The 20,598-nt window shown below is 39.3% G+C and overlaps 1 protein-coding gene across 6 annotated transcripts; it reads right to left on the bottom strand.

The window, feature by feature from the left end:
* Window positions 1-303: 303 nt before the first annotated feature.
* Window positions 304-16,176, bottom strand: prkcq (protein kinase C, theta). Of its 6 annotated transcripts, XM_079581815.1 has the most exons (19): window positions 16,134-16,160; window positions 15,557-15,722; window positions 13,194-13,475; window positions 10,373-10,572; window positions 9,760-9,820; window positions 8,525-8,705; window positions 8,417-8,448; window positions 8,234-8,319; window positions 7,702-7,831; window positions 6,053-6,162; window positions 5,843-5,972; window positions 5,609-5,769; window positions 5,246-5,419; window positions 4,105-4,196; window positions 3,954-4,016; window positions 3,689-3,827; window positions 2,359-2,547; window positions 718-846; window positions 304-604 (listed from the first exon to the last, which is right to left on the bottom strand). In XM_079581815.1, exons 3-19 carry the CDS (start codon window positions 13,309-13,311, stop codon window positions 440-442), a joined length of 2,160 nt encoding a protein of 719 aa, XP_079437941.1. In that variant the 5' UTR covers window positions 13,312-13,475; window positions 15,557-15,722; window positions 16,134-16,160; the 3' UTR covers window positions 304-439. The 6 variants fall into 6 exon arrangements, with proteins under 6 accessions (XP_079437941.1, XP_079437940.1, XP_079437939.1 ...); XM_079581814.1 differs by lacking the exon at window positions 15,557-15,722 and having other exon boundaries at window positions 16,134-16,176; XM_079581813.1 differs by lacking the exons at window positions 15,557-15,722; window positions 16,134-16,160 and adding an exon at window positions 13,999-14,106.
* Between the last annotated feature and the right edge of the window lie 4,422 nt (window positions 16,177-20,598).

Genomic DNA, 20,598 nt, shown 5'->3' with positions numbered 1-20,598 from the left:
TTAATGTCAAGACTTACTAAAGAAAATCCAGAGTAAATGTAATATTTCTTTGCGATCAGATGTTTAAAAAGAGGATTATAGTCGGCTCTACAGCAGGTTAAAATCAGCAACATCCCATTATAGTGAATACGTAGGTCCAAAGTTCTGTTGGACCCGGAAGTGGAGCGATGACATCACAACTCAACAAACGTATTGACTTAAGGACAATCCACTAGTGCACTTATCCACGCAGTGCAGTCAGTCCATATCTTTATCCTCCTAAACATATGAGTAAAGTAAAATCTGACTGAATCAAATATGTTTTAAACAGTACTTGTTGATCGTTTAATATCTGCTGACTTCCTGTAATTGTTTTTTTCTTTGCAGCCGCTTTTCTCAGTATCAGATTCTTCAACATTGACTGTTGGTTGTAGCTCGACCTCAGGCAGTTTCAGTTTTGCTACAGCTTACGGCCCGCGATGTGTGTCAGGGTCGGGTTGACGAAAGAGAAGTTTTGGAACATTGTCTGGTCCACACTGTTGATGAGCGTCCGGTCGGCACAGGACAGTCTCGGCTTCTCGTTGATGAACTCTTTGTCAAAGTTGCTGCAGTCACTGGGCGACGCCTGCGGGATAGAGTTACAGGACATTTAATCTGATATTTTAATCAGGGAATCACTTTGAGAAGCCTGATGTTGTTTGAATTGCTTCGCGATTACAAAGAAAAAAAAAAACTTACTATAGTCGGCTTGAAAGGAGGAGCCACCTGCCGTTGTTCCATTGCTTTCCAATTGATGCCTCCGAAGAAACTGTGCTGCCTGACGTCCCCTTTGACTCCCAGGCGCTCCTCTGGCTCTCTCACAAACAGCTGGAAGATGCATTTCATGATTTCAAATAACTTAATTGTCTATTAAAAAATCAGTCTAATAATTTATACAAAGTTATGGGAATAAACCAAGTGAGCCAGACACACCTGTGCATTTACAGGACAAGCGACTCATTTTCAAATGTTAAATCAGGCACAACACGGCCCCAAAAAAAGAATACTTAATTTTTCTGCACTCGCTATTTAGAGCCTGTCTTAATAAGTGTCCTATTTTTTTAAACCAAATTATCTACGTTAAGTCTCAAGAAATATTGGCTATTTTGCTCGGTCGAGGGCCGGTTTTCCTCATCGTCAAAACACAACATTCTAAAGAGCCCATAGTTTAAAATTGAGGTGGAGCAACTGACGGTAACTATGGTAACTGTGGTAACTGACAAAATGCATATTTTTATGTTTTTGTTTTTTGGCTCATATCTCAGGCATTACTGTAGAGATCCACATGAAACAGAAAAACGTCACAAAGTTCATCGTCTCCTCTGTCAGCTCATATGAACTAATGTCCAATTATTTTCTCAGAAAAAGTTAAAAAGTGGTGACAAATACGAAAACATGGCAGTGATGCTGTCCAATAGAAAGGACTTTCAGACATAAAAATAATATCACAGGTTTGTGAATCCAATCACGATCAAATACTGATGAGGAAAAACATTTGTCAATTTTCGTTTTGGAGATTTCTTACAAAAACTGTATTTCTCCCATAGAGTTGTATTGGCCCTGCCCTCCATCAGACATTATGACATCATCACATTCTAAATCGTGAACGCCACCTATTGAAGTAAAGTATCACTTTCTACATATGCCAGTGTTGTACATCATATACACTGTAAAAATGTCCATCTGAAATTAGATCAATTACTTAAAATCACTTGAATAAAGTTTTTTTTAATGTTAAATTTGAGTCGGTTTGAACTAATCTAAGATCAGATAAAAACGCTAATGCCAATGGAACAAAGAGAAATCCCACTGGAAAATTAAAAAAGACAAATTAACTTTTACTTTGAAAATTATTCATTATTCACTTGAAATTATACAAAATAATCTGAATTAAGAAAGAAACGTGAGCTTGTTCCATTGGCAAGAATAGGTTCTATCTGCTCTAAGGCCAGACCACCAAATCTACTCCAATTTTAGATTTAATCTCTTAATTCAAGTAGATTTAAGTCATTTCTACCTATAGATGAGTTTAAAGAATACTCATCTTGTACACCCTTAAAGGGTGTGCTCTGCTAAGACATTTTTAGAAATTGACAGTATTTTTCACATTTCTAGAGTACTTTAACAGGCATTTGATCTCTGATTTGTGTCATATTATTTCTCAAAATCATCTCGAGGGCCAGTTTGATGATGGAGGGCCGGTTTTGGCCCCCGGGCCTGATATTGCCTACCCCTGCACTACTGTGATTGCCCATGCAACAAAAACAAACAGCAGAAACAGTAGTAAATGTACAAATACTGGTACAAGTACAAAATACACTAGATTATTTATTGACTGACCTTAATCAGGATGTCCTTGGAGTCCTTGGTGAGCCAGCGCGGATAAACAGGGTTATCTGTTCGAATGGACTGAAACAGCTCCTCCTCATCGCGACCATGAAACGGCGACTGGCCAATGAGCATCTCGTACAGAAGAACCCCGAACGACCACCAATCCACCGAGCTGTTGTACTTCTGACCCAGCAAGATCTGGCAAGGCAGAGAATGTACAGTATGTGGGTTAAATAAACCGTTCATTCTCAACTGTGGAAATATTTAAATAAGAGTACACATTACTTTAATAGCCATTTGAGACTACAGAGTTATTTGATTTGTCCATTCATTTGAGGCTCCATTTTAATTTATACTTAAATAGGCACAGCAGATCCAAACAGCTGATTGCAAAAGTCACATGACTGAGAATGGTCTATGTTTGTCACACTGATAATAATAAGCTGCTTCCAGGTCCAAACTGTTGAGCGTTTCATAGACAAAAACACAGCAAAAAAAGCTCCTGCTGAAACAAAAGACCAACAACTGTTTTACACCTAATTAGAAATATATATCTCACAATATTTTAATATTTAAATTAAGCCTTCATTGTGTATGGAAACTTTTTGGGATAATTTATGTCACAAAGGAATTAGGCCAGAGTAAATAAGATATTTCACATGTGATATAGGGCTTGTTCTGTTGGACTTGCAAAGAAAACGATCCTTAACCTCTTAATCCCCACCATATCCGAGCGCATTTACTCCAGCTTGGCTTTACAAAAAACTGTCATCTTCTTACCATATTTTTTAAGCTTTTCCGTTGCTTTATTGTCACATTTTTATTACTTTTGTGTTTTTTTTTCTTTTTTCTTTTATGTTACATTGCGTTGTGTAGCCTTTTAGCTGTTTTTTGTTTCTTTTTTGTTACATTGTTAAGTTTTTGTTGCTTTTTGGCACTTTTTTTTCGTAATTTTCTTGTCGCTATTTTAAAGAAGCTTTTAGATTTCGGTAAAGCCAAGGTCGGGGTTAAGAGGTTAAATCAGATTTAAGAAACAATCCTTAAGATAGCGTTCTAATAAAATAATTTAAATTTCACTTTTCATTTTCAAATGTTACTTGAGGCAGATTCACTCACAGAGAAAAAAAATAACCAAATATTGCACTCGAGTAAGAGCGAAAAAGCAGGAGAAGTCGACGTCAAGTGTACAGTGCCTTTACTTCGTTCCGTTCTTTTAGTTTGTAGATTTAGTCATTAATTTAGTCATTCATTACTTTTTACGTAGCAGTTAGCTTGCAAATGCTACATCACCAAGAAGAACATATTACCAAAACTAATATACTGGAAAAAACCCGCTCACCTCTGGAGCGATGTAGTCCGGAGTTCCACAAAAAGTAGCTGTCCTTGAATCCTCCAGCATGCTTTCCTTACACATGCCAAAGTCTGCTATCTTTATATGTCCTTCAGAGTCCAGCAGCACATTATCCAACTTCAGGTCCCTGCAGAAAAACAAAGGAGCGCAGACGCAGGCAGAAAAAGTTAAAAATAGAGCCGGCCATTTGTACGTCCTTGTGAGTATTGACAATCTGCTCCGTATCCATTGCAGTTCCACAAAGAAACCCTACCTGTAAATAATGCCTTTCGAGTGAAGGAACTGGAGCCCACAGATGATTTCAGCTCCATAAAAACTGCAGAAGAAACACACAAAGTAGAGTGACTTCAAACACTTCTTAATGCAAAGCTACAACTCTTCAGACAAGTTAGATGGATACATACGTGGATCTGTATAAGTCGAACTTGTGGCAGCTTTGGATGTGGAACATAAGATCTCCTCCATTTAGATACTCCATCACAAAGAAAAGATTCTCCTGAAATTGACACAGATAGAAAATTGAATAATACATATGACATTTGATGAACTTCTGGACTGTGTACTTTATTTTTTTTAATATGCACATTTGTTGACATGGTAAGGTTACTTTATTGTTCCCATAGGTGGCCCATTACTCATTGCAGACAGTGGATGACCGTGTTTTGATTAGAAAAAACGGAAAAACCGGAGCAGGCTGAGCAAACTCAACCAGACCCAAGGAGAAAAGGCAACTTGAACCCAGGACCGTCTTAACCCTGTAATGTCACTCCCTACAACCAACCACCAACCACCATAAAAAAAAGTATTTTCTAACCATTTGGGGACACACATCAATGTTTTTTAAACCAGTCCAAACCTGATTGAAACCAGTATGTACCAGTCTAAACCAGTCCACACCTGGTCTAAACTGGCATGTACCAGTCTAAACCTGGTCTAAACTGGCATGTACCAGTCTAAACCTGGTCTAAACCAGTATAAACCGGTCCAAACCTAGTCTAAACCTGTATAAACCTGTAAAGACCTGATCTAAACCGGCATGTACCAGTCTAAACCTGGTCTAAAACAGTGTCTAAACCAGGTCTAAACCATTCCAAGCTTGATCTAAATCAGCATGTACCAGTCTAAACCTGGCCTAAACCAGTATAATCCAGTCCAAACCTAGTCTAAACCAGTCTTAACTTGTAAAGGCCTGATCTAAACCGGCATGTACCAGTCTAAACCTGGTCTAAACCAGTGTCTAAACCAGGTCTAAACCAGTCCAAGCTTGATCTAAATCAGTATGTACCAGTCTAAACCTGGCCTAAACCAGTATAATCCAGTCCAAATCTAGTCTAAACCAGTCTAAACCTGTAAAGGCCAGATCTAAACCGGCATGTACCAGTCTAAACCTTGTCGAAACCAGTATAAACCAGTCCAAACCTAATCTAAACCAGTCCAAAGCAGGTCTTAACCAGTCCAAACCAGCATGAACCAGTCCAAAGTGTGCTCCACCAAAGTGAGGCAAGAGCCATCAAACGTCTGAATGCACATCTGATCCAACGTTACCTTAGTCTGAAAGGTGCAGTAGAGGTGTGTGAGGAAGGGGTTTTCCCAGGCTAAAGATAAGATCCTTCTCTCCACCATGGTGCACTCCACATCGTCGTCCATAAGCACCACGTCCTTTTTAAGAGCCTTGACCGCGAAGAACTGCCCACTGCTCTTTAACTCTGCTAGAAACACCTGCAGGCAGTGGAAACACATTCACACACTGCATAAAACACGCTTCTTTAAACCACCGCTGAATACAAATGGCAAGAAGATACAGACGTCTACTGTATGTGTCCTTCCTTCAATTAATTTCAGCTTATACAAACTTTAATGGTAGTTCAATTAAGCTGTAAGTAGCTATTCTATGTTATTTTAAATTACCTTGCCAAAACTCCCCTTCCCCAGCATCTTGTGCAGGACAAAGTCATTGACGGTAAATTTGGTGGTATGATCTTTCCTGGGAACAGCATAGAGAGGCTCCTCATCTTCCTCCAGTGTGGGTGCTGTTCCTGTGGGCCCCTCCCAAGAAACACCCTGCTGCTCTGTGGTATAAGACAGACACACTTAAACACGTTTTCCCTCAAAAGAATATTGTAAAATAATATTGTCCCTTGCCTTTGTTAGGTATTGCAACTGCTGGTAGACCCATAATGATGCCAGATGGAGCTCGGACCACCCCGGGCTGGCCGATACCGACGGGACCCTCGCGACTGAACATGTCACTGTCTTTGGAGGTTTTGGCCTGCTACAACGCCACACAATCAAGAACGTAAAGCATATGCAACGTCGAAGCCACTGAATGAACTGAATTGCTTCAAACCCGACCTGCTGTTTGCTTTCAATCATAGCCAGAGCTTCAGCCATGAGCTTCTGATTGACCCCACAGAGGTTGGCCACTTTGTTCTGGCACTTATGATGCACATTCATACTGCATTCTACAAAAAAACAAACATCATTTGGATTTTGACTTCATGAGGGGTTAATATTTGGTCGTAGGTGACATTTTGAGCTAAATTAAAATACCACAAAAGCCCTGAAACTTACCATACCATATACAGTGCTTAAAGGGCACATAACTGTACAAGATGGTGACATTTGTTTTCAGATTCATAAATGTTAAGGCTCTCTTGTTTTAATGTGTAAAATACCACTTATATCCTAAAACATCTGACTGTGAACCTCTTACCCCCTGCCTGAACCGAGCACATTTTCTCCAGTTTGGCTTTACCTACAAAAAAGCTACAAAGGTGATCATAACTTTTTTGTCTCATCGCCGTGTTTTTGTCACATTTTTGAAGCGTTTTTGTTCGCTTTTATTCATTGCTTTTTTGTTGTGTTTGTGTCACTTTCTTTATTATGTTTTTGTTGCGTTCTTGTTGCATTTTTGTCGCTTTTCGGTTTCATTTCCGTCACGTTTTTGACACATTTTTGAAGAGCTTTTGATTTGTTTTCGTCTCTTTTTATCATGTTTTTGTCGTTTTTTGTTGCCTTTTAATTGCTTTTTTCCCCCCGTTTTTTTGTCATGTTGCCATTGTGCTTTTGTCACTTTTGTGGCTTTTTTGTTGCTTTTTTTATGTCTTTTATTCATTGCTTTTTTGTCGTGTTTTCGTCACTTTCTTGTCACTTTTTTTTATCGTGTTTCCATTGCTAAACCTAGTCTAAAACCAATCAAACCAGTCCAAACCAGCATAAACCAGGAATTAACCAGCCCAAACCAGCATCAACCAGTCCAAATCAACATAAACCAGTCCAAATCAACATAAACCAGTCCAAACCAGCATAAACCAGGTCTAATCATCTGTACCCAGACTCAGCATTACGTCCATTATCTCATCGTGTATGTGTGTGTGTGTGGCTGCGTGTGTGCGTGTGGCTGTGTGTGTGTGTGTGTGTGCCTGCGTGTGTGTATGTGGCTATGGGGAGGGGGGTGGGGTGAGCAGTGTTGTTGTCTGTTTGGAAGAGTGGGTGGTTGGGTGGGCGGGAACTGCTTTTAATCTGTAAAGCACTTTGTGTTACAACTCTGTATGAAAAGCGCTTTATAAATAAAGTTTTGATTGATTGATTGATTGATTAAACCTAGATTAAACCAGTCCACACCTGGTCCAAACCACATTAAACCTAGTCTAAACCAGTCCAAACCAGAGTTTTTGATGTGTTTTCGTCTCTTTTTTGTCGCTTTTTGTCATGTTTCTATTGCATTTTCGTCCCTTTCTTGTCACTTTTTTGAAGAGTTTTTGTAATTTTTTGTTGTTTTTTATCGTGTTTCCATTGCTCTTTCGTCACTTTTGTGTCACATTTTTGTTGCTTTTTCATCACGTTTTTGTCGCTATTTTGATCCTTTTTTCCAGGCTTTTACAATTGGCTATTGCAAAACTGGAGAAACTGGAGAAAATGTGCTCGGTTAAGGCGGGGCTTAATAAAAGTGTTCTGACTATCCTTCTGAAAATCCTGGTGATGAAAAGTTTCCCTCTCACCCTCACATTTGAGCCCCTGCTTGGCCAGCCCCCACAGCAGCGTGCCACAGTGCTCACAGAACGTGGGGCTTTTATAGTTGTACACTTTGAACCTGTGCGGCATGTCGATCTTAAAGCGCTCCTTGTGAATCTGCAGGAGACAAAAACACATAATGAGCACAACAACAGACCAGTACAGCCTGTGGGCGACCACAGGTGGTTCAATATTGAGTTGGAGGACAGACCAGAACTCTTTAAGGGAATTGGATCGCTTTACTGCAGTTGAAGCTATAAAAAACTGAGCCAGAGCCGTTTGCTCGATGTCAGTACAATGAGATTATGTTGAGAGATGGGATCCTTTTACATCGTCTTATTCTAGAGCGTTAAAGTAGCTTGAATGCAATTAGGTCATAGAGTCTAGACTAATGTTACTTGCACATATACTGTATTTATTACACAGTGCTGAGCAAGAAATTAAATATAACAGGTCTGGTCTGTAATTTATGGTATTTCTTAATTGTTTGTGTGTAATGTGTGTGATTGTCAAACTTACCATAGTCTCTTTACTGTTTACTGCAGAACCAGTGCATTTGGCGATAACTTTGTCGATGCATTTTTTGTGTATTGCTGCGTTGCACTCTAAAAAGGAGCCACAGACGCCATTAGACTTGAAAGTACAGACATTTTAGGCAAAAGGTATAAACTGCCCACACCAGTTTCCTTGTTTCACACTTACCCCTGCACTGATAGCCCTGCTTGTTCAGACCCCTGCCATGCGAGAAACGCCGTTAGGAAAATTAAAAAGGTGTGATTAACTTTGTGGTTTCATAGTTTGATTATTTACCAGACAAACTCTTTGCACACGGAACAGAAGGTGGGCTGAGGGAAGAAGGTAGCGCTGAACTCGTGACATTTGACCAGGTGGATTTTGGCTTGTTTGATGGCCCCCCTTCTGTGGTTCAGGGCGAACAGGCCCTCCCGATCCCGTTCAGCATCAGAGTCGCCCTCAGCAGCACCAGCAGCGTCTGGGACAGGGCAAAGTTTGTCTGATATCACTGACCCCATAATGAAGGCTGAGGCTAAATACAAGTTTTCATTATGTTTTCCTCTTTCAATTAAAGTCTGTAAGTTTGCAAAATGAGGAAAGATAGAGTGAAATTAGAAAGTAACCAATCAAGCTCCTCCCCCTCCCTCCTGATTGGACCTGCCAGGCTGGGTCACAGGAAAAGCTCGTCTTATTGGTCAATGCGGGAGGAAGCTTAACTTTGATAGATACAGACGGCATCTCGTCATAGAAGGGGGCGTGGCCTAGCCGAGGGGGAAAATATAATCTTTTGGGAAACACAATTTTTCACTTGTTTTTGCCATTTTCTGGTGGAATATGAACTTATTTATCACATACAAATAAAGTCAAGTGTAAATCGGGTCCATATGGATATTTTCTCACAGCAGATTGTTTAGTGGAAGTGAAAATAAGGCAGTTGTAGCTTGTGCTAGCCAGCCATTAGCATTAGCCTGATGCTAACATGTAGCAATATGTTACCATTCTCCGTTATTTATGCATTTATGGGCTGTTGAACCACTTTGCTCCTCCCCATGTCCTTGTATCTTTATTTAGTAGAAAACTATTTTCATAATTCAGCATTTGTTTAAGTAGTTTTTGAACAATTAGAGAAAGTTTAGATTTTTCAAAATAGTTTTCCCCCTTAACTGTTTTCAAACATGACCATATATTTACAAAATATAAAATATATAAAATTACTTACTTAACATCAAAATGCAAGACCAGGTGGATGATTTTGCACATTTTATGAAATTTGTAAAACCCTTGGACTACCAGGCTATGACTTTAATAAAAATGAATAAATTGCATCTCTTATTTAAAGCTAACATGCAAAATCCCTATTATGTTGCCTAAAAATTTTGACTTTTATAAGATATGGGTGTCACGGGAATAACAGTTGTGGAGGTATGAAACCCTGTTTTACACCGGCAAACTTTACAGATTAATTCTCATGTTTACACTTCCGCAGAGAACTGAAACCGAGGAGTGTTACAGAGACGGTATCAGGCACTCACCACTTTTTTCCAGGAAATATCGTGCTTCCATCCGCACGCGTCCCTGCGGCTTCAGATCCAGCTGAAACAGACATCAGACAAAGACAACTCAATAAAACAACAATTTTTCTGATAAACGATTGGATTTGCAATTGATGTGTTGAAATAAAGATTCAGTTTACAGTGCACACTGTGAATACCTTGAGAGGCAGGCCTCACCGTTTGACATTTCTACACAAATCCATGAAGCACATGCATTTCTGAACATGTTTAAGGTCTAAACAACAGTCATTGTCTATGTCATGAATCCTTGTACTACATTACCTAAATACGTTTGTAGTTTGCTGATTACGACCAAATTTGCGATTACGATTCAATTGCAATTAATTCCCCACTACACTGATATGAATAGTTAAACACTGAAGAAATCAGTTCATGCAAACATCATATGGAGAACAAGATGGTTTATATAAAAAGTAACACTAATGGTGGATAAATGCACTTATTCTTAATGGCCAAGAGAGGATTAGTAAATTGTATATTTGTTCCTTTGACCCAAAAGCACCATCTGGGGCCTGGGGACACTTGTATCCATTAGGAGCTGGTACACACTACACAGGAGCAGTGCACTAACCCACATCTCCAGTTTGCCGTTCTCCTTCTTGCAGCGAGTGGCCAAAGTGTCCAGAGCCACGGTGGCCTCAGACTTGAGCTCTGCCGTTCGGTCCTTCACCATGATGTGCATGATCCGACCGCGATGGACATGAGCGTCAAACGTGGTGCTCCAGGGGGGGTACATGGTGGGCTTCTTCTGCTTGTACACCTGGCCTTTCTCTGAGAAAATAAAACACAAAAGCACATATGCAAATGTGAGACGGTAAATATCTTCCATTGAACGCTTCAGTTCTGCATAAGCTAACAGTTAAAAAATCACCAAAAAGTAAAATATGGGAAAAAGGTAATAATTTTACTAAACGTTCTATCAAATAATCTTCTGTACAATGGCTTTCCCATGGTCATGAATCATGTGATAATCTTCTGGATCTACAAGGGATGCTGGAGCTAAGAAGCAGGAGAATTCCATCATTTTAATTCAATTCAATAGTTTTAACCTCTGCAAATGTATCTTTGATCGTCAACAGCATGCTAATGCTAGTGGCAGCATGCTAATGCTAACGGACACTAATCAAGGCTGAAATATTATGATTGAATCACCTAAAGTAGCCTAATAAAATATAATAACCACTGCTGGAGCCAAGTGTAGTGTTTGTATTTTAGTTTATAAAATGCTGTTAAAGAATAACTGATCTAACACATTTTAATGCACAAGTTGTAATGATTAGATCACTTTATGTGAGTTGTTTATATTAAAGCAACCTAAAAGCCTGTCATGTAGCCAAACTATAAAAGCATCCAGTGATCCTTGATAAATGTTTTCCATTAGTTTATTAATAGATATAATTGATCATTGATCTGAAACATCATGACAAGAAAAGATAAGACTTGATTCAATTTCAATTTATTATTGGAAAACCTCACATGTTATTGATCTTAAAATGAAGTAAAGAGGACCTTTCACTTTTTCATTCAGAGAAAGACACTTTTAAGAAAGTCTCTTGCTATCGGCTAACATCGGATATCGGCAGACACTCAAACCCCCAGTATCGGTATCAAAGAAGCAAAGAAGGAAAGAAGCTGATTCGGTGCATCTCCAGGATCTACCACAGGAAGTACAGTATTATTACAGCAGAGATTGGACCTATTTTCTCTTCACATCTGGCGATTTTCTAAAACGTTATAAAGCCACATTAAAGCTGCATAAATGACAGCTGCTCATTTTTCTCCGCTGTAACCTCTCTAATACTGACTTACATAACATCCACATGTCTGACGGCTTCAACAATAAAGCCACTAAGCCTTACACTCCTAAAGTGATCAGTGCTTCCTCCAGCAGATCCTGCAGCTGCTGTCTTCAACTCAAACACGATTCTGACACAAAACAACATTCTCCCTTTGCATCAAGCAACTTTGTTAATCACACAAATCCATCATTTCTTGCAAATAAATTTCTCTGTACTGTAAAAAAAAAAAAAAAAGACATCACTATAACAAATTTAATCAGCTGTAAGTAAAGCCTGACATAAAGCACCTGCCCATCAGTGAGTCAACGTTTCATATATTTAGACTGCCATCAGGATCAAGTAGAAGAGAGCGGTGGAGTTCACTCAGTGCGTAGAGACTGCTTCACTGAATGAAACTGCACAACCGGGGTAATTCGTGTAGGTTTACAAAAGAGGAAAAGAACAGTCATCTTTCCTTCTTTCTGTTTTTAGCCCCAAACCTTGCACTCATATGCTCCAGTGGTTAGAGATAGTCAGATGCACTCCCAACACGTGTCTGAGTGACTTATCAGCCTTGTGCATTTGTGAATAAAGGCCTTATGTACTATTGGCAGAGGTCTCCAACCTTTTATTACCCTGTCATCGACAAAAATGTCACAAATATGGTAGAGAGTTGATACTTCAGTGCAATTAATGACAATTTTCCACTTGATACTGAACCTTTGGCCCCCAAGAGAGTTTTGAAGAAACATTTATTCATAAATCAGAGACCACATACATAAAAAGGACTCTAAAATGTGGAAAATACTGTCAATATTTTCACATTTACCAGCAAAACACCCCATTAGGTCATATATTATGTGCAAAACTTTACTTTGGGCTACAGTTGTGTGTTTCGGCCCTTGGTGTTTTGGCAATGAAGAAAATCGGCCCTCGATGACACAAACCTACCCCTGCTTTAGTGTATTTATCTAAACATTTGCAGATTGTGTCAACATGGACGGAGCAAAAACATAATGTATCCACTGACTGGTCAAGCTTCTGTGTAGGTTTTTAAGGGGCTACTTGGAAAGGGCAGGACAGGTAATAGGAGTGTTAAAACTGACTGGAGATCCCTGTGCTATGGAGTAGTGATACAGTACAATTATAAGTATTATTTGAATTTTGTTTCACTTCAAACGCTTCCCAACTGCCACTATTGATAACAATGAAAGTAAATCAGAACACATTAAGGGTATTTGATCTTCCAGTAATAGCCTCTAAAAATGACACACAACTTCTACATTTTAGAAACTCTCCCACTCATTTAGCAGAACTTCTTTGTCATAAACACGTCATGTACCAAACAAGTCACAATGACTGTAATGTTTATGTCTCGCCTTTACTGCTGCTTCTTAAAATAGTTTCGCTGTTGGACACTGACAACATCCATTCTGCCTCCAATTATACATTTTGATACAACAAGCAACAACAAAAAGACCACAATTACTATCACATGTTTATCAAATTGAATAATGTGATATGCAGTTAAAAAAATCTCTTAAACAAAACTAGCTGTGCAATATTAGCAACATAATCAGTTCTCCTAGCCTGAGATAATACGTAATGTCTCACCTGTGTCAATGGGCTCTTTCATATAGACGGCGCAGTAAGGGTTGAGCACTTCTTCGTGATAGGCCAGACCAGGATCGATCTCAAAGTTTGAAAATCCAATTCTCAGGAAAGGTGACATGTCTCCACAGTTCGGCAGCGTAACACTGAACTAATTGTTGAATGGCCTCCGCAAAAACAAGAAGGTCTTGGAGGTAATCCTTGACAGAAATCCTCAGCCAGCAGTGATTTCTCTATTATTAAATGGAAGATGGGCGAGTCCAGAAGGTGATCTGAAGTTTCAACCTGCAATAAGACAGAGAAAGCTTTTACATTTACAATCAATCTAAACATGACAACTCAATAATTGGAAGTTAGGCAAACTCTGTACAAAAGTAATTGAGTAAAATCACCACTTCATTGACGCAACAACTTCTATTAATGCTAATAATGTTTCAAATCTGTACACTTTGTCTTTCAACTGATATAATTTCTCTAAAACTTACTCAGATCGATAAGAAAACGGACTTACATAAATGGTCTGTTTTCTAAAAAGTACTTTTCTTGACAAAAAACAAAACAAAGAAAAATAAATAAATAAAAAAGAACAGAAGGAACGAGTCGAGACATAATCAATCCAAGCTCCTGATTCATCGATTTAAATACAACATCTTTAAAAATCTACAACCACAAACCAATAATATTATTTGCGGAACTTTTGAATTGACGAAATGTAGAGATAGTTGACAAAATCTGTATGACACACATACCCAGAGATTTGTTAAAGTACCTATACTTTTATGCTAAACTATTACAAAGTCCAACTTACCACAATCAGGACACCGTGCCTGTACCTAAACACATGTCCCCAGCAGCTGTTGGCCAACGAGCACCTTCTTTTTAAACAGCAGCTTCCCTACAGTAGACCCTGTTCACTGCACTCACTGACTTAGTGTCAGTCAATGTGATATTTGAGTCTTTCTCTCTCTCACCCTCTCTCACCCCCACTCTCTCTCTCTCTCTCTCTTTCTCTCTCACCCCCACTCTCTCTCACCCCCACTCTTTCTCTCTCTCTTTCTCTCTCACCCCCACTCTCTCTCTCTCCCCTTCACTCTCTCTTTCTTTCTCTCTCTCTTTCTTTCTCTTTCCCCCTCCCTCCCTCTCCCCCTCCCCCCCTCTCTCCCTCTCTCTCTCCCAATCCCTCTCTCTCTCTTTCCCCCTTCTCTCGCTCTCTCGCCTGGATGTGGTAGTGCCGTGGTGGCATCTATTCTTAGAGCTGAAATACTAAACTCTGATCAGTAATGTTTGACCGCAAGTGCCTGGGTCTGCAGACGTCATGAAGTGGCTTTACTTTAACCCATTAGGTCAGTTTTATCTCAAGAAAAACAATCACAGCAGCACAATCAGAACTGTAAAGCCCATTGGAGTTACTCCAGTGACGGTGCTCTCATGAATATATATTTGCACTACTTTCAACAATATAGCTTCATGATTTAATTTCTTGATCATTTAATACTGGTACATTGCTCTTTAGCTTCTGGCCTTAGCCTAATCTACACAAGTGAACAAGTCCCTAAGCTAGAGCACTTTATAATACAACTGGATTTACAACATTTCCATCTCATGTTGACTTTTCCATAGATGTAATGTTAGAAATTATTCATGACTGCAAACAGTCAGTTTTGCAAAGTGATAAAACATCTTCACACCACGCTACAACAGTGTAACCACATTTCCTGTCTTATGGAGAGCTACATTACAAACCTACACAGGTGTGGCACGAGCAGAAACAGTAACACATGAAATGTGCCACTTAAGATTCTGAGAAACTAAACCAAAATCAGCTAAAGGTGTAACTAGAATTGCAAAATTATGTTACAAAAACAGTAAATACTTAGTGGAGGGGCTCAGTGAGTTAATACTATTTGCTTAGTCCATTACCAACTTTAATTTTTGCTGCTGTCGCCTGAACATAAGTGGATTAGGCCAACACAAGGGTCATTGTGGCCTGTTGTCAAATAGGAGATTCTTGAGCAACAGCTTGGCCAGATTTTCACAGCAGTTGGTTACTAATACAGTATGTTTTTCCATCCAGAGTTAAACTACAGGTTTATATCTAATATCCCACAGTCGATCAGAAAGAGTACATTTGCTTTTCATGTTGTTGTGTGCAGGACTCATGTTGCCATCTGAAGTAGAGGATTTTCTTTGGTACAGCAGCCAGGCACCCGTGGGTGCTCAAAGACCACCTCCACTCATCCCACATACACACTTATAGAAGCAAGGTCAGTATGATTGAACTCAGACCTTTTGGAGACCTTTAAGTTAGTGAAACACCCACCTAACCTTTAAGTCAAGCTCGATCAAAGCAGAGTTACTGAAGTCACCTGGTGTGGAGTGGTGTGGGGGGTCTTTGTTGTTCATGACACTGGCAGAGTATGTGCCTGTTATGGGGCCTTTCTGAGAGCCCAAAACACTCAGAAACAACACTTAAGTGGTCACTCATTCAGACAACAACAGAGCACAGACAGAGAAGACAGAGCATGACGAGATCTTCAACAATATGGAAAACATTGGTCACAATACGAATTGTATGAGACAATAAAATGGTGTGTCTTATGTTTATATGCATGCTCGCATTTAAAGTCTGGTATTAGCATTTTGTGGAAGGAAATTAACTGTATCTCACGTAAATCAGACCTGCCACAATCTACAGTTGTTTTCAAAAACACTTTAAAGAGGACAGTAGATAAGTAGACTATACATTTGCATGAAGACAGTATTTCACACTAACATAAAAAAGAGTGGCAGTGAGAGTTGTAGATTTAATAATTACTCACACACTACACTGCAATATCACTAAAGTACTTACTTAGCAATAACATGAACAGCCTTCTTGTTTTACTTTAGCGACATTAAGTAAGTCCACAGAAGTCCAAAGAAGACAGAAGAGCAGTTTCTTACCCAGGATGGCCCACAGTTGTCAGCATCCGCTCCATCCACACAGTGCAATGACTGCTCTCTGAAAAGACTCAGCGTTTGACCCGGACCCGTGGGGCGTTCAATGAAGGTCTGAAAACTGCACTTCATAACGTGCACGCAGTGTGGAAACATCGACACATCTGTGACAGCATTTACAAAGTTACATTTTTATAGGCTTTTACTGTATTATGTACATTCAATCAAAGTAAGATGTGAAATCTAATTTAGCCATTTGAGCCAAAGACAGAAAAGACCAACTTAGTTTATTGAGGAAATTTATTCTTCATTATTTTAGGACAGTAGTTATTTCTGCGGTTTATTAAAATTAAAATGAAAGGCTTGTCGGATAGGATAGGCCAAAAGTGTCCCCACTAAGATGATTTAACAATGAATAAAATAAACCCACTATTGCCAATGTAATTGTGGCAACATCGCTGAGTGAGAGAAGGAGAAGTGCAGCAGAAATGGTTCAAAACGTTTCATCAATGTAATTACACGTTTGTCCACCAGGAGGAGGCAGCAATCCCTTGAAGTGCAGACACCAGACTTCATTAAAACTTCACTACTACTACTACTACTACTACTACTACCACTACTACTGCTACTGCTACTGCTGCTGCTGCTGCTGCTGCTGCTGCTACTACTACTACTACTACTACTACTACTACTACTACTACTACTACTACTACTACTACTACATTTAGCCAACTTCCTGTGCTCACATGGCGATTTTCAGGACTGAAAGCAAAAGTATGAAGGTTTTATTTAGGATAACTGCTTTTGGGACATTTATTTATTTATTGACTTTTATTTAACCAGGATAGTCCCACTGAGATTAAGAATCTCTTTTTCAGGGGAGTCCTGGCCCCAGAGGGGAATCTATTTTACATGTTTTTAGTGGTAGTGGAAACCGGAGTACCCGGAGGAAACCTACGCAGACACAGGGAGAACATGCAAACTCCACACAGAAAGGCCCCGTCCAGGTGGGAATCGAACCCAGGACCTTCTAGCTGTGAGGCGTGAGCGCACCTGCCTAATCTTTCAAACCCATTTTGCTTTATTTAAATATCAAACCACTGCTAATTATAGCTGAGTTTAGCTGTTATTTAAACACCCGCTGTGTGTGTGGGGATGGCCAGTGGGTATATATTACAACAGGCAGATTTGATGATTTCTTCTAAAAAAGCATCTGACTATAGGTCAGCCAGATTTGTGCAAAATAACCTGGGATCTGCCATCCAACTCTGCAGGAGAAGCCATGGCTTTCACACAAATCCATGTGCCCTGCCAATGTTATTACTCATATTTAGGATTTGTGTTCTATCGGCCGTACATGTAGGCTTAAGTTGCAGTTGAAAAATCCTTTGCACACACATGTTGACCCACACCCTCCCAAGCATCATTGAGTGTTTTAGTCCCAGTAAAAAACTGGCATTGTTCTTATATGTTCTTAGTATATCTCCAATACTTCAGTCTAAAGGCATGTTCTACAACCATGAAACCACAGCATACTAGAAGTCTCACTGCAGAATTTTGAACCATCTGAAGTTGTATCAGAGCAGATTTGTTAAAACAAGAAGTTTCAATAGACTAAACAATAAGATAAAAAGCATGGACTGCAATCTCAAATTCAGAATCGGACAAATGTTGCTCTTAATTTGGCAACAACGTGGTTCATACTGTGATCTTTTAGATGAAGCCATTAAAAGAGAGGAAGATTGAAGGCCGTGTTGTTGTAAAAAGGTATTCTTCTGTATCGAGCATCAGCGCTGGACTTGGGGATGGAGCTTTTTCCACAGGTTGCCATAGAAACCAGCCCAACAGCCAACCAGCTGCTGCGTGACCCCCTCCTCCCCCCTGCTCCTTTAAACACACACATGCACACATGCTCTCTTACCACAATCATAACGCATACCAGCACATGGATTATTATAAGCAGGCCGCCTAGTTTGCACTTTTTGTTGCCCATATAGATAATACTTATCTCCGCAGGAATTGAGTGCATCAGTATTAACAGAAAGGAATGTACCTTATTTTTCATTGTAGAGAGAGAAGAAAAACTGTATTTCTAATTACTTGTATTTACAACCATTTACATGTATGTGTATAGAGCATGACAAATGATGCAGTGCTTTGTTGAGTATGAAAAGAAAAAATAGGTTGAGGACTAAACAGAGGTTCGTGTCTGATTCATTAGAGCTTATTTGCTGAGGTCTGATTTTGTTGATTGTATTTTTTTGTATCACATTGTCGGCCTAAACCAAAGTAAGTTTTGCATTACTTGGTCAAAACTAAACCTGCAAATCCACAGCAACTATAGTCTTGTTCATTTTTGACGAGCGAGTCATCTGATAGAAGATATATATCAGTAGTGAAATGAGTCGACTATGGAGGAACACAACGATTCGCTGTAAACCCAGAAAATAAGTGCAGGTGCAACTCAGACTCACTTTGTTAAGAGGATAATAATGCAAAACCCCTTTTAATTTAACCAATGTCCAGTTAAAAAAAAAACTAAAAAGGATATCGATAGAGTGTAGAGCAGTGTGGGCCTAAATATTGTCTATTTTCTAAACCACCCACCAACTGCAGCCATTCTCCCTTTTACTTCCCACACCAGTCCAGTTTTGTACATCTGATCTGCTATCTCTAAAAGCCCTCTCTCCTCACAATAAGATCATTGCATGCACAACCTTTTGAAAGAGAGATTAAGGGACACATGGAGATGATACCGTATCAGATGCGTCCCTGTGCTGGGCCCGGTGCATTGAAGAGGATGCGTGACAGATGGAGACAGTCCCAGAGGCGGTACACAATGTCTGATGAATATTGAACAAATATAGTAAGTGCACGGCTTGAGCTGAGTCACACCTCTATTTAGCTCTATTTGATTTTCAAAGAGATTGCATAATTATTTGGTGGATTGGGTTTGGCAAATGCTTAGTTATCCTCTGCTTAGTAGGTTTGCCTTATGCCCACATGGCAATTACATAATATTATTGCAGCCCTTTTTTTGTGATGTTATTGAGAAAATACCAACATGTCCTGGTAATAGATAGATTTTATGGATTAGCGTTACTCATATTGTGATTGGAATAAACATTTGCTCACATACGTCTTTTCCTTTGTTTTCCGAAATGCTCTGTTAACACACCTACAGAATAATTGTCTGTTTCTAGCCTGCCTTTATTAGCAGAGGTGTGCGTGTATGTGTGCTTAAATATTTATAATTATATACATAATGTTTACTTAGTTGAGACTGAGGTGTATTATTACACTATGTAGTGTATTGTGTTATGCTACGTGTTACATCAGTGGTTCCAAACTTTTCACATCAAGTACCACCTCGTAAAATGCTTGACCAGAGCATTAAGCCCACCTCAGCCCACCTCCTGAAAGTGCACACTGTCGTTGTGTCCTTGGGCAAGACACTTCACCCACTTTGCCCCCAGTGTCTGCGTGCGTTGGTGTATGAATGAGAGTATGAATGGGTGAGTGCATCCTTGCTGTAAAGCGCATTGAGTGCCTAATGTAGGTGGAAAAGCGCTATATAAGTTGAGTCCATTTACCATTTACCATCAAGTTTAAAATTCTGATCCAAAAAACGGTTTAAAACGTCCCTATAATGTAATATATATAATGTAATATAATCAAAATCTGACTAACTAATGTTTAAGTAAGTGCAATCTGTGTCTAACAAGAATTTAAATTCCTTATTCTAGCATAAATTAAAATCTTTCCTGTAGTCTAAATAGAGCTTGTGTGTGAGGTCATGACACAGCAAAAGGAAACGGGGGCGATGTCTGCAATTTTATTCTTCTAATATTCATCGATTTGTCTATTGTTTTGAGGCTCCATTTCTATTTAGATGGAAATGGAACCTGTTTAGCCTCTATAAAGTCTAAAATTGCAGGCGACTTTACCGCGATTACCGTAAAGCAAAAAGGAAAAGCTCTTTGCTGTCCTCACTATGAAATGTGTCTTGATACTGTATATAAACAAGTACATTGGCGAAAAATGTGTTTTTTGTTTGTCTGTTTTAATTGCACCTCAATGTACACTGGTATTTGATCTACTTAAAAAAAAATGTAAAAATAAATAAATAAATCAGCATACATTGCAATAACAGTCTGCTTCACGCCTTTGTCTTCCAGAAAAAGCTACTTCTGTGTCACACTTCATACTCGCTGTGAACTGCAACAAGCAACACTTCCATTTGCTGTGAAACACATTTGTGAACAGCAGGATGTGAGGAACTAGTCACAACTAAACAAAAAAAATGTATTGAAGTATAGAAGCCCGCACCCTCAACACAACTGTCTCCATACAGTATTAATCGTATTGTTTTGTTAATATTACTTACTCCCAGTCTTGGTGAAGATGATTAGTTTCAGTCCAGTTCTAGCCCACAGAATCACCCAGTAAATTCTGTTGTGCAAAATCCAAA

Source organism: Gobius niger, assembly GCF_951799975.1.
Source record: "Gobius niger genome assembly, chromosome: 2".
Classification (NCBI taxonomy): Eukaryota; Metazoa; Chordata; class Actinopteri; order Gobiiformes; family Gobiidae; genus Gobius; species Gobius niger.
Note: the sequence above shows the minus strand (reverse complement) of the source record. Positions and strands in the feature narration are given on the sequence as shown.